The sequence below is a fragment of the Telmatherina bonti genome, assembly GCF_933228915.1.
Source record: "Telmatherina bonti genome assembly, chromosome: 20".
Taxonomy (NCBI): Eukaryota; Metazoa; Chordata; class Actinopteri; order Atheriniformes; family Telmatherinidae; genus Telmatherina; species Telmatherina bonti.
The window spans coordinates 32,758,731-32,771,557 of NC_136618.1; the positions used below are offsets into that span (position 1 = coordinate 32,758,731).

A 12,827-nucleotide genomic window follows, 5' to 3' on the forward strand; every position below is an offset into this window, starting at 1 on the left:
CTACCTTTTATACTTTTTCTACTTCATCCTAAATGTGTTAGCAGTAGTTTGGAACAAGGTCCTCTAGCCTGGGCTGGAAACAGAGCTGCTGTCATGTCCTTAGTATCACTATCAGGTTTTATTTTAGCTTTGAACAACCTGCATGAGTAAGTCTTGTCCAGGTCTCGTCTGTTCTCATGTCCAAAGAAATCCAAACGTTTCCAGATGTTAGCTTTCAAACTCGGTATTACGGTGTGTTCAGACCAAACACGTTTTGAGCGTCAAAAACACTCAAAACGCTGAACGCTCGACGCTGGTCACTAAACTGCCACTTTTGTGTCCGACGCCGCTTGTCTGAAGCAAGCGGAAAACGCGGCGGAAAAGAGAGGAGGAAGAGGCGGAACTTTTCTTCCGGTCAGTCTGAATGATGGCGGTGCAGTAGAGAGATGGCATGGTTTTATTTAATAAATAAAGCTAGAGGACGTTGTCGTAGGGCAGTGATAGTCACTGTTAATGCAACAAGAGCCGCACTCAGCAGAGAGCCGCCGCCCCCAAACAAAGCGTTGCTAGGCAACGTATCCTGCTACGTTGCCAAATCAGTAACATTCAGCTTTTTAGCAAGGAATGGTTATCCTACATATTACTCGGAGTAATGGCATCTCAGCCCCGGGTCTGGGTTCACCACAGGAATCCTCCAGGAGCTGCGAGCTGATCGCTCTGATTGGTTGACGCCCCGCGTCAAGCGGCAAAAGTTCAGCTCTGCCCATCTCTGGCTTTTGACGCGTCAAGCTTAAAAAACTTCTTAAATTTTCGGCGCGTTTCGTACAGAACGCCGACACCCAAAACGCTCAAAACGCGACGCGAGAAAGCTCGACGCCCCTTGCTTGCCTTTACAAGGAAACCTGCCGCTCTTGACGCTCAAAACGCGTTTGGTCTGAACACACCGTTAGTAGCTGCAAAGCTAGCCGCTAGCTTCCTGCTTTATCTGTTGTTTACTGTCTGTTCCTTTGAACTTTGCGCCCCCTAGAGACACAGTCTGGTGGTACCTGTTTTTTCGCCCTTTACCCTGAATCCTAATATACCTCTGATCTTATCTGTTGAAAGGCGGCGCCAGACAAAGCTGGCTGCGCGGCCTCAGTCTGCCCAGTTCTGTGATCTGTGTAACTGTTTTGTGTTTGTCAAAACTTGGACGGGTTGTACTGGAACCTTGAATTTCCACTCAGGGATGAATAAAGCATTCTTGATCTTGATCTTTGACTGATTGTCAGCTCTACAACTCGACACTGCCCCCTTTGATTTCTGGTGGTACTGCTGTTTTCTGCTTCACGTGACGGCTAGCTAAGCTCCTTCAAAACAGACCAAATTACTTGCGTAACTGATGCAAGACACGGACAAAACTGTCGGTCGGTCTTCGTGTCTTTGTCGAGCGTAAATAGACCTAAAAGTAAAACAAGGTGGAGACTGGGAGGCAGTTCAGCTGCAGTCCTGTATGCTTTGGACTGGTCTGATAATTGACATTGTTTACTGTAATCACGGTGCATGTGAGAAACCTGCTGCAGTGTTAAAAGTGTGATATAGAAGCACCCCGTTTACCATTTAGATGCTTCAGAGTTCTGGTGGGTCAGCAGGAAGCGCTGCTAACTAATGAGAAGGACAAAGAGCTTCGGGTAAAGCCTGTTTGTCATGAATCTTTATCAGGACCTTTTCACTGCTATTTTCTCCCCCCGTCCATCCTTCCCTCCTCCTCCTCCTCTTCCCTTACTCGCTAACGTTCCTGTGGCTGTAAAGAGGCCGTTAAACGGCAGCAGTGAAGATGAAATGGCCACAAAAGGAAGACCCACATCAGATCAATGGCCTTTGGCCTCCAAGCACATTCATCACACACACACACACACAGTTTTTAACTTTTTAAAACACAGACTCACTCAGTGGTAATGGCAAGCACATAGCAGCATCCCCTCTTTCTGCTCATGCACACTCACATGCACACAAACAGAGCTGTGATTAATTAAGCCGTGTGGAATAGCAGAGCTCCATAAAGACATCATCAGGAATCTGAATCCATTCCTCGTTCTTCTTCTGCTTTTAATTGGCTCTAACAGCTCATCACTGGAGCTGCACATGAGCACACACTCTCATAATAAATGGGAAATAGTTGTGTTGTTCTATAGCCAACTCTCTGAGCTCTCCGCTGCTTGTTGGAAGAAGTTAATGAAACCTCAGGTCACTGGTTGGTGGGTGTTTGGAGTGTTTTGCTGCCAGATATCACATGTCCACCTGGGTCCTAACATCTTCAGCACACAAACGGGGAAAAATCCAGTAGTTTCCCGGCCAAAGCGGGATACTTGACAGCTTTGGCAGAGGGCAGAAACAAAGAATGTCGGCGGTAACGAGGAACGTTGCATTGCCTGCTGGATGTCGGACACTGGCAACCAGAAACTTTGTGATGTTTCCTACAGATCGGTGTGGGTGGGGGGTGAGTCTGTGGGAGTGTAGGGGACAGTAGGGATCCCAGCAGCGATCGTGTGGGCTCTGGGACTTTCTCAGCAGAACGATGAGCAGTCCGTCAGATCCCCATCTGGTTTTTGGAACGTGTGATGGCTGCGGAGTTGTTCTACGGAGGAAGGTTGTTACCTGGTTCAGGTGGTCTGCTGGACCAGCGACCACCAGGAGGGGAAGGATGGTTGTGAAGTAAAACGCATGAAATAACGGTGAACGTTACACCAGCACATGCTACACATGCTAATGATGGAAATTAATGTGAAAAATCATCGTCGTTGCCTCGATGACACCCATAGTGATCGCTTTCCTCCTCCTCCCTTTCACTTCCCTGCAGATCCTTTTTTCGCTCCACTCATCCATCACTGCTGGGAACGACCCACAATTATGCAAACAGCAGCTTGTTATGACAGCACCAAGTATGTCGTATCGGCTGCTTATCGACCAAATGAATAATCACTTTCCTTTAAAGGAGCCTGCACGATCAGTGGAAATGATCTGGATATCCTCCAGCAGCTCCACTCCAATATCTGCCTCCGAGTCCCGCCTTCACCTCATTTAGATGGAACACCACAGCAGGGGCGAACCGAGTGGACGGTCACTCAGGAAACCTACATTTACAACCCTGTCAGATGTCTTGTTTATTTGAAATCAACTTTTTTACAATAATTCATTTATAATCTACAGTAATATGTCAGTGTGGGTGTATTTTTTAGGCTTTAAATGGTTTTTAATGGGAGTAATGTAGTACAGTAGACCTGGATTCAGCCTTCACTCTGAGGACTCTGTAGCCTTACGATGTCTTAGTGGGAAACTTACCGATGAAAATCTGGCAGGAAAAAGTCTGTAAATGAGAGTTTGATGGATTATTTCTTTTTTGTAGCAAAGCTTCTTGCTAATACAACTCAGTTGAGCTTTATTTGCATCGCGTCACTTCACACCCGTGACACCTCGGGGCTTTACAGACACACGATCCCAGATCAGCCAATCACACGCTGTTGGAAAGTCTGTTTCCGTTTCAAATGGAGGCATCTGGAAAGCATCTGTGGGATGAGACCAGGACTTCAGGCATGTCCTCTATCCTCTTGAGGTGGTCTCTGATGAACCTCCTCTGTGGGGACTAGTGTTGAAGAAGAGAATCCAGACTGGGGAGATGGAGGATCGCCGCTGGTTAAGGCCACATCAGCTTTTTGTTCCGAATCCGAGTCCGTTTGCTTGGAAAGTCCACTTCGTTTGGGGCAATGTGAACGCAACAAATGAATTCTGATTTAGATCAAAGAAGCGGACTCAAGTGAACCAAATACAGGAAGTGGACTACAAAAGAGTCCCTTCCTGCATGTGGCGTAGCGTTGCATTGTTGGTAAATCCATAGCGATGGTGTTAAGGGTCCTCTGCCTCGTCTGGTGTTCATACTGCGTCCATTGTTGCAGTGGATTTCTGCAGGATACTTGCATAAGACACAATAAAAACCCAAAACAGCCATAGTTTGGTCTCCATGTTTAACTGGCAGGTCGAGGAAATGGAGTTTCCTTCTCCACGTGGCTTTTGTTTTCTCTGGAGCTAAATACCAGTGCAGCGCCACCTCTGGTGGGAATGGGGAGATATTATTGTAATGGTATGGAGCGTGGGACCAAAGTGCAGCGTGAAGGTGATCTCAGTCCGCGTGGATACACCCCACTACAGCTGAGCTGAGTCCCCAACCAGACCGAGTCTAGCGGACTATCCTGATGTGAATGCAGCCTTAAGAATCTATTTGTTGTTCCTCGGCCTTTGTGAGGAGTGGATTCAGATTTGCTGAATATTTCTTAATGAACTGAACTTTTTTTGTTTTCTAAAGGTGCATTTCCACTCCTTTAAGTGGTGAAGAGGACGTTCATTTCAATGTTTCCATCCTCATACCTCATACCAACATCTTTTACGTTGCCATAGTTATCAGATCATCCACTAGAGGGCAGTGCTGAGTTGGTTTTATGCACCAATCTAAAGTTGTTTACTACCGTCTGAAAACACCAGAAGAAGAAAAAAAACGTGTTTTTGCTGTTCTCAACTTCCTCTGTGTCTTCTTTAGGTGCTTTTAATCTGATGGTTTCTGCATCGTATTCTTCCTGTTCCTCTGTTTTGTTCCTTGTGCTGGTTGTGTGTCGGCTACACAACTCAACATTATCCCCGCAATTTCAGTGTTACTGCTCAATTTTCTGCATCAAGTGACGAGTAGCTACACTTGCTGAAAATGGACTAAATTACATGAAGAACGGAGAAAATCTATGTATCCGCCCTCTACGTCCAGTTTAAACATTCCTTTAGACTTTGAACAGGAATCTGGTGTATCGACTGGATAATTAGTGGAGCAGTTTGATCACAGCACCATGTGTGTGTATACATTTAGCCACTAGGGCTGGACGATATGACCATAGTCTCATATCATGATATCACTCATTATATCCCCATAACGATATAAAACTGTGTAATGTTGTGTCAGTCATCAGTTATGTATCAGATGTTGCTAGGCAACAGCAGCAGTGATCTCCTTCCATCTGGGGGAACTATGGCCGTATGACGTTCCACAGGTAAATACCTGCTGCAGCGTTTGGTCTGGAGTTTATTCTGAGCTTTCTCCTCCACTTGATGCTGCTTTTGCTGCTTTTACCCGTTGACTCTATTCTTTATTCTGTATTCTTTATCCTGATTCCTGGCAGGTGATAAAATGAGTTAGTTGTGTCGGAGTCCGTTGTTGGGACTGTGAGCTAGTCTGTTGTCGGTTCCATGTCGGTCTTTTTATATCCAAACCGCATCCAGACAGAAATTTCTCTCTTTTAGGAACAAACTCATCAGTTTGGGTTGGCTGCTCATCTTTTAGTGAATTATCCTCTGAAACACGTCTGCTACCGTCTTCCTACATGTTTGGTTATTTATTGGAGCGTGCCGTAAAGCGTGTCTTGATATAAAATTCTGCAGTAAAGCAGCTTATAGTGGCGTCAACAATAGAGTCTCATGAAACGTTTTCTATTGTCCGTAACGATAAATAGCATCATATCGCCCAGCCCTCGTAGCAGCGATACGATTTGGTTTCAGCTTTATGATCCAGGATCAATAATTTTATATGAAGTCATTTAACAGCTGATCCAGCAGGGGTGTTTATTCACATCACATCAGAAGATGTCATTTTCTTCTTGCTTCAGTCTGAAATGAAATCCGTTGAAACGGACTGGACCAGATTCTGGATGTTGTTCCAACACATCAGGAAACAGGAACAGAAGCCACGTCTCGTTCTGAACGTTGGATCAGCGGCAGCAGCGCTGGCCGAGGATTTCTGCTGATATTCAGTCATTCTGCAATGTTTTCATGAAGTCATCGTCATGTTTGGTGGTCTTGATCTAGTCCCTGCACTTTTCAGGAATTAACCCTGATGATCTGTACTGAAACTGTTTGTAGACGTTAAACCGGGATCTAACCTTCCTTACGAACGTCCGCATGCGCGACGCCTAGTGGTGGAAGAGAGGAACTGCAGCCTTCTGCAGGTGATCTCAGACATGCAGCTCGAACGGTCTCTAAACTTACTAACTAGTTGTACTAAACAGGTTAGTCTGACTTCATCACACCCAGAGGACTACTGGATCCACGATCGATGCCATTTTTCTGCTCGGATCAATACTCTCTAGTAACTGGATCAGTGTATTGGTTATACTGATCGTTATGACGGCTTGTGTGTGTACAGCGTGATGATGATCTCAGCTCATACACGTGATGAAGGTCACAACGGAAGGATCCTTTTCACATGATTTCCAGTGAATTAGCAGACTTTAGACGTGAAGGGGGCCGGCTTGAGGCCCAGACTGAGCAGTAAGAAGAGAAATAACGAGGCTGTGGAGACAGACCCGGCTAACAAAAGTCTTTTCCACCCCACTGAGCTCTCTGGCTTGTGTTGCAGCCAGAGACGCCCACGGGGGAGGCAAAGTGACAGACGGAGGGGGCATGAGAGGAATATGTGGGAAAGACACTGAGAAGTAAACCACAGTGAAAGTGGACGATGATTACGCCTCTGCAGCAGTGTGTGTTGATAAGCTCATGTATCTGTGTGTGTTGTGTGTGTGCGTGTGTGTGTGTGCGCGTGTGTGTGTGTGTGTGTGGTCAGGACGTTAATAAACCGGTGAGGACCGTTTTTACCCGCCCCTGATGATTGGCAGACGGATGGCTCTGGAACAGGGAGGCTGCGTACGGTTGCTGATGCTTCATAACGTTTTGGCCCAAAAGCAGCGGTTCAGAGAGATTTCTGTAGTTTTTATCGGACGGCGTGATGGATTTATATACTGGAGACGTGTCCAGAGCGTTCCCGCTCGCTTCCCGCTGACAGCTGGGACAGGCTCCAGACATCCCCTCCGTGACCCTGAACATGATGGAGCGGTAGAGAAGGGATGGATGCATCGTTACGGTGATGGACAGTTCCAGAAACTGACATGTGGACCAGAGTTTTAGGGAAACTGGGCTGCAGGTCTGGATCTGGTTTATTCCTGCTCAGCTTCTAGTCCTCTAAGAATCTTTTTTCTCCACATAAACGACTTAAAAATGAAATCAGCAGCAGAGATAAAAACCAGTTCCAGGTTTCCAGGTTTAAATGAGCTTTGGTCCAGAGAAGACGGCGTGTTTCTGGATCCGCTTCACATATGATGGAGCTTTAACCTGCTGAACTGGGTTCACACTGGTTTCTGCCTGAGTCCATGCACTGGTTTCCAGTAGAGCATCATGTCTGTAGGAGCCAATTTATATAACTGTGTTCCTCATTGTTGCTGTTAGAGGGCGCTGTATTGTTACCTGGGCAGGTGATGCATGTAGGGGGAAGGCGTCGCTGGTTGGGCAGATGTTTGGCCTGGAAGGGCGAAATGTTTCTGACCGCAGTAGATGTTTGTTTGCCACAAGATTATTTGTGAAAGGAATAAAGATTACTGACTCTGAAGTAAGTGATCTGAGTGGAAGTCGATCACGGCGAAGCAGCGCATCAAACCAACTCTGAGGAGCCATGCTGTCTCAGTAGCTTCGTTTAGACTTGGCTCCTTCAGTGTCTGGTTTTACTGCAGAAGACCACCAGCACCCAGCCCCGTCCCCTCCACACAGAGATTCCTCCGGATTCTTCCTGTAAAGGGTGGATCTTAGTCTGAGGAGCATTTTTCTGTTTGCAGTTTGACTGGTGAAGCTCTTCTGTCTCTCCATCTGAGAGACTCTGCCTCTCTGAAATGCTCCTTTTATACCCAGTCATGACCTGTTAGTAATGAACCTGACTAGTTGTCCAATCCGCTGCCAGTTTTTACTTCGTAGCTCCTGTTCCAACTTCACAGTCAGCTCATATTTTACAATTTTACATCAAATGATAAAATGTCTTTCATCCTCTGATATGTTGTTAATCTTCTACTGGGAGGAAAGGGTGACCTGATGAGACGTGGAAACCATCATGTTGTGTTTATATGTTACACAGTGCAGTGGGTTTGGTTGATATGATGCTTTCTGATCACCTCTCCTCTCCTCCGCAGCCTCTACGGCCGACACATGCAGGCTAACCCTGAACCTCCAAAGAAGAACAACGACAAGAGCAAGAAGATCAGCCGTAAACCGCTGGCGGCCAAGAACAAGTGAAGAGTGGAGGGTGGAAGTCACCGTTCGCTTCACAGCCAAACTCACTGCATGTGCCTTTTCCTTCTTCTTTTCTACGACGTGGACGGTCAAGCAGCGCTTCTGCATATCTACTTTTTATCTACTTTTAATACTACATGACTGAATGTTTATTTTAACTCTTAGTTGGACGTTTTCTGTTCCGGACATCAGACATGGAGGTCACACCTGGATGAACACCAGCTTACGGCTCATCCACACAAACGTGCTGCTGGACACGGACAAAACATGGATAAAACACGGACAGAACACGGGCAGAATTCCTGAAGTTGCTTTTCACACACTGTTCAGGAGCAGGTCCAGACCCTTTCATCCGGTTTTTACTGAAGCTGAAGGCATGTTCCAACAGAGGCGTGTCCAAATGGAGGCGTGTTCCAGTTAAAGGCATGTCCCAGTTGCAGGCGTGTCCCAGTTGGAGGCATGTCCAGCTGTAGACGTGTCCAGTTGAAGGCGTGTCCACATGGAGGCGTGTCCACTCAGAGGCGTGTCCCAAATGGAGGCGTGTTCCAGTTAAAGGCATGTCCCAGTTGCAGGCGTGTCCCAGTTGGAGGCATGTCCAGCTGTAGACGTGTCCAGTTGAAGGCGTGTCCACATGGAGGCGTGTCCACTCAGAGGCGTGTCCCAAATGGAGGCGTGTTCCAGTTAAAGGCATGTCCCAGTTGGAGGCGTGTCCAGCTGGAGGCGTGTCCAAATGGAGGCGTGTTCCAGTTAAAGGCTTGTTCTAGTTGGAGGTGTGTCCAAGTTTGTCCAGTTGGAGGCGTGTCCCAGTTGGAGGCATGTCCCAGTTGGAGGCATGTCCCAGTTGGAGGCGTGTCCCAGTTGGAGGCGTGTCCCAGTTGGAGGCATGTCCCAGTTGGAGGCATGTCCCAGTTGGAGGCATGTCCCAGCTGTAGGCATGTCCACATGGAGGCGTCTCCCAACTGGAGGCTATCCAGTTGTAGGCGTGTCCAAACGGAGGCATGTCCCAAATGAAGGCGTGTTCCAGTTAAAGGCTTGTTCCAGTTGGTGTGTCCTACTTGGAGGTGTGTCCCAGTTGGAGGCGTGTCCCAGTTGGAGGTGTGTCCCAGTTGGAGGCGTGTCCCAGTTGGAGGCATGTCCCAGTTGGAGGCGTGTCCCAGTTGGAGGGATGTCCCAGCTGTAGGCATGTCCACATGGAGGCGTCTCCCAACTGGAGGCGTGTCCAGTTGTAGGCGTGTCCAAACGGAGGCATGTCCCAAATGAAGGCGTGTTCCAGTTAAAGGCTTGTTCCAGTTGGAGGTGTGTCCCAGTTGGAGGCATGTCCCAGTTGGAGGCGTGTCCCAGTTGGAGGCGTGTCCCAGTTGGAGGCGTGTCCCAGTTGGAGGCGTGCCCCAGTTGGAGGCGTGTCCCAGTTGGAGGCGTGTCCCAGTTGGAGGCATGTCCCAGTTTGTCCAGTTTGAGACATTTTTCCAGTTGGAGGCGTGTTCAGCTGTAGGCGTGTCCATATGGAGGCGTGTCCCAAATGGAGGCGTGTTCCAGTTAAAGGCATGTCCCAGTTGGAGGCGTGTCCCAGTTGGAGACATGTCCAGCTGTAGGCGTGTGCAAATGGAGGCGTGTTCCAGTTAAAGGCTTGTTCCAGTTGGAGGCGTGTCCAGCTGTAGGCGTGTGCAAATGGAGGCGTGTTCCAGTTAAAGGCTTGTTCCAGTTGGAGGCGTGTCCAGCTGAAGGCGTGTCTAGTTGGAGGCTCGTCCCAAATGGGGCGTGTTCCAGTTGGAGGCGTGTCCAGCTCCTTTGTCTTCATGTAATGTAGAATAAAAAGTAGAAAGACAAGAGCAGCTGCTGTCTGCAGACAGACTGGGACGTGACTGGGACAGACTGGGACGTGGACACAGGACAGCCTCTAGATGACTGCGCTCTTCTTCAGGAAGGAGGTTCAGGTTTTTTTTACATCCAGATTCTGGTCAACGTTTGAACTACATGTGCCTTAAGTTTCACTTTATATCCAACTTATTTTCCAGTATTTAATGAAGTATCGTCACATTTCAGCATGTTGCTACAATAAACTCATGTAAGCCACGATTTGTCCCGTCTTCATTGGACCTGAAAACTTTATTTATTTCAGTGATTCCAGAGAGGAAGAATCCATGTCATCTTCATCAGGACCACCTTCTAGTAGCAGTTGGACCTCCTTTTAATCTGGGTGTGATGGATACAGTGGTGTGAAACAGATTCAGCTACATACTGACATGAAGCCTCACACTGTACATCCACTACATCACAATGAGAATCTAATCATTTATTATTAATTAATAACATTATTATTATCTGTATGTGAGGCAGCATTGTATAAAACATGAACTAATCAAGCTGTGATCAGCTGTAAACCTGAATCTGCTCCATCTGGACCTCTAGTCACCGTTCCAGACCTGCTTGGTCTTTTCTCATCTCCATTCAGCTCACTCTCTCCCAGCGACACAATGGGTCCCAGGCTAACTGCAGGCCATTGATTCTCACAAGCTGATTTATAGGTGGCGTGTGTTAGGGCAGGCCTGATTGTCTCTGCGAGGCTGCAGAGTTCCTCTTTAATGAAGACGGTGACAGAAGCATCCTAATCAGAGGGTAACTTATTATCATGTAGCTTCTGTTTTACACAACAAGCAGAGAACCGCAGCATGCACCGGGAGAAAAGGTAAACATGGCTTTAACATCTTTATTTTTAGTTCCTCTGCTTTGGTTTCATGTGTGTTTCCTCTCTAGACAGGACGTAAAGATGGACATTTAGTGGACAACAGCATTTCTTTCCCTGGTTTTAAAACCAGTCTGGCTAAAGACAAACTGCTGCCTGACGTCTCCAGACCTTTCACCTAGTAGTCATACGAGTCATTTCCTACAAGTTTGTGTTAAGTTTCATGTCACATTGAGGCAAAAGTTTCTCCATCTGCTGCTGATCCTCATCCAGTCTAACCAGAGATGATCGTCTTCTGGTTGGCTGGACGGAACAAACTGCTTGCATTACTCTACATGACTCGTATCCCACCTTGGACAATGGTGGTTGTGTCATTTTCTCTATAAATTACTTTGATTTGATAGAAATAGTAAAAAGAGCAATAGAATAATAAATAATATCAAGGTTTTGTTAAAAGTCTAGTAGACCCCCTGTCACCTCGCAGCAGCTGCAGTTTCATTCATGGGAAGTTCAGCTCTTTTCCAAGATTCAGCTCTTTTGGTTTTCGTAGAAGAATCGATTCTTTTGGCTTCCTTTTAGTTTCACTCAGAACTTATATTTTCATCTATTTTAGTTATTGTGGTGGGAAAACAGAGCTCCATTAAGTAAATCAAGTAAATAAAGACCAAACTTTGAACATTATTACATTTTCATTCAGCTAATTTCTCCATTTTATCAGGACACACATGTTGTATCAGTCATGTCTCCAGTTCTCTCTGTGTCCCTGGTCTGTACCACGACGCTTCCTCTCTGCTAAGAGATCCTTCCTACTTTACATTGTGGTGTGTTCCTCATCTTTCCTCACATGAAAAAGGTGTGACCATCAAAATAAAGTCCCACGCTTCTAAAGATTCAGCTCCTTTCGTCAGGAATCAATTCTTATCGTTCACTGCAAAGAATCGGCTCTTATAGTTGATTCGTTCAGCAATTTCCATAATCCTGAGCAAAACCTAAATATAATGAAAACTGGCAATGAACACTTCAATTTAAACAAAAAACACAAATAGAATGTAAAAGTATTTACTCTCGTAAGGGGTTTTTTATATAGTACGCCACAAAAGTGTCATGGAAACACCTTTTTCACTGGACGTGACGTGACGTGTTCATTTCAAGTAAAGTCGGCACCTTTTCTCTCATTCCTGTGAAACATGAGGAAAGTTTGACATGTCTTAAGAAAGAACAGACATGTGGAAGCAAGTGCGTAGCTATCATTTTAGAAGTGAGGGGGACAAATTGCTTAGATCTATAGAATGATTTATCATCCTCTGGCATTCAATTAATCAATCAAAACCTCATTCGAGCCACTTTCACATACCACGAGGTGACCAAAGTGTTGTACAAGTAAAATGAAATAAATCAACATTAATAGCATAAAAATAAAACCATTTGAAAGACAATAAAATAGTTCAAAGACTTAAATAAGACAGAAAAGACCTGGTCGTCCTGCTCTCTGGAGTTAAAAGCCAACGTAAAAAGATGAGTTTTTAAAAGGGACTTCAATTGCATCTTTCCTTAGCGGCTAAAGAACCACATAACTAAACAGCACAGGACCAGGGAACCGACTTTAGTTCTTTAAAATGACAAACTATCAAACTCTAAAGCCAAAATCTAAAATCTAAAGCTGCTAAACTGGTTGAGTTGACAGAGAAGGACCCTGGAGCGTCTTCAGGGAGAGTAGTCAGATTATGTGCCAAATGACGAGACTGAAAACAAAAAGTTCTGTAAAACACCGTTCCTGTTTAAATATATCAGACATGGAAGTGACACGGCAACAGGCTGATAAAGCAGCATGATTTAATATAAAGGAAAAAGTGACGAATGAAAGTGACAGAATAAACATGTCAACATTAAGATGCTGCTATTTTATTATTTATTTTATCACCAATGATGACAGCACAGATGTGTAAAATCATTCAGTTAAACAGAATATTATGAGCAATGCCTGCTGCTGATACAGCAGTCAGATTATGTTTGCAAATAAATGAATTATAAACAAATGTTGTCT

At 45.8% G+C, this 12,827-nt stretch overlaps 1 protein-coding gene across 6 annotated transcripts in view; it reads left to right on the plus strand.

Moving 5' to 3' along the window:
* The window catches only part of rsu1 (Ras suppressor protein 1), a 33,373-nt gene extending 23,200 nt beyond the window's left edge, over positions 1-10,173 (plus strand). For 3 of the 6 annotated variants that reach the window (XM_079259369.1, XM_079259370.1, XM_079259371.1), the window contains one exon: positions 8,001-10,173. In XM_079259369.1, the coding sequence (XP_079115495.1) occupies positions 8,001-8,103 (103 nt within the window). In that variant the 3' untranslated portion in view covers positions 8,104-10,173. The remainder of the gene's footprint in view (positions 1-8,000) is intronic. The other 3 variants (XR_013771737.1, XR_013771738.1, XR_013771739.1) reach the window with 3 other exon arrangements.
* Positions 10,174-12,827: the final 2,654 nt, after the last annotated feature.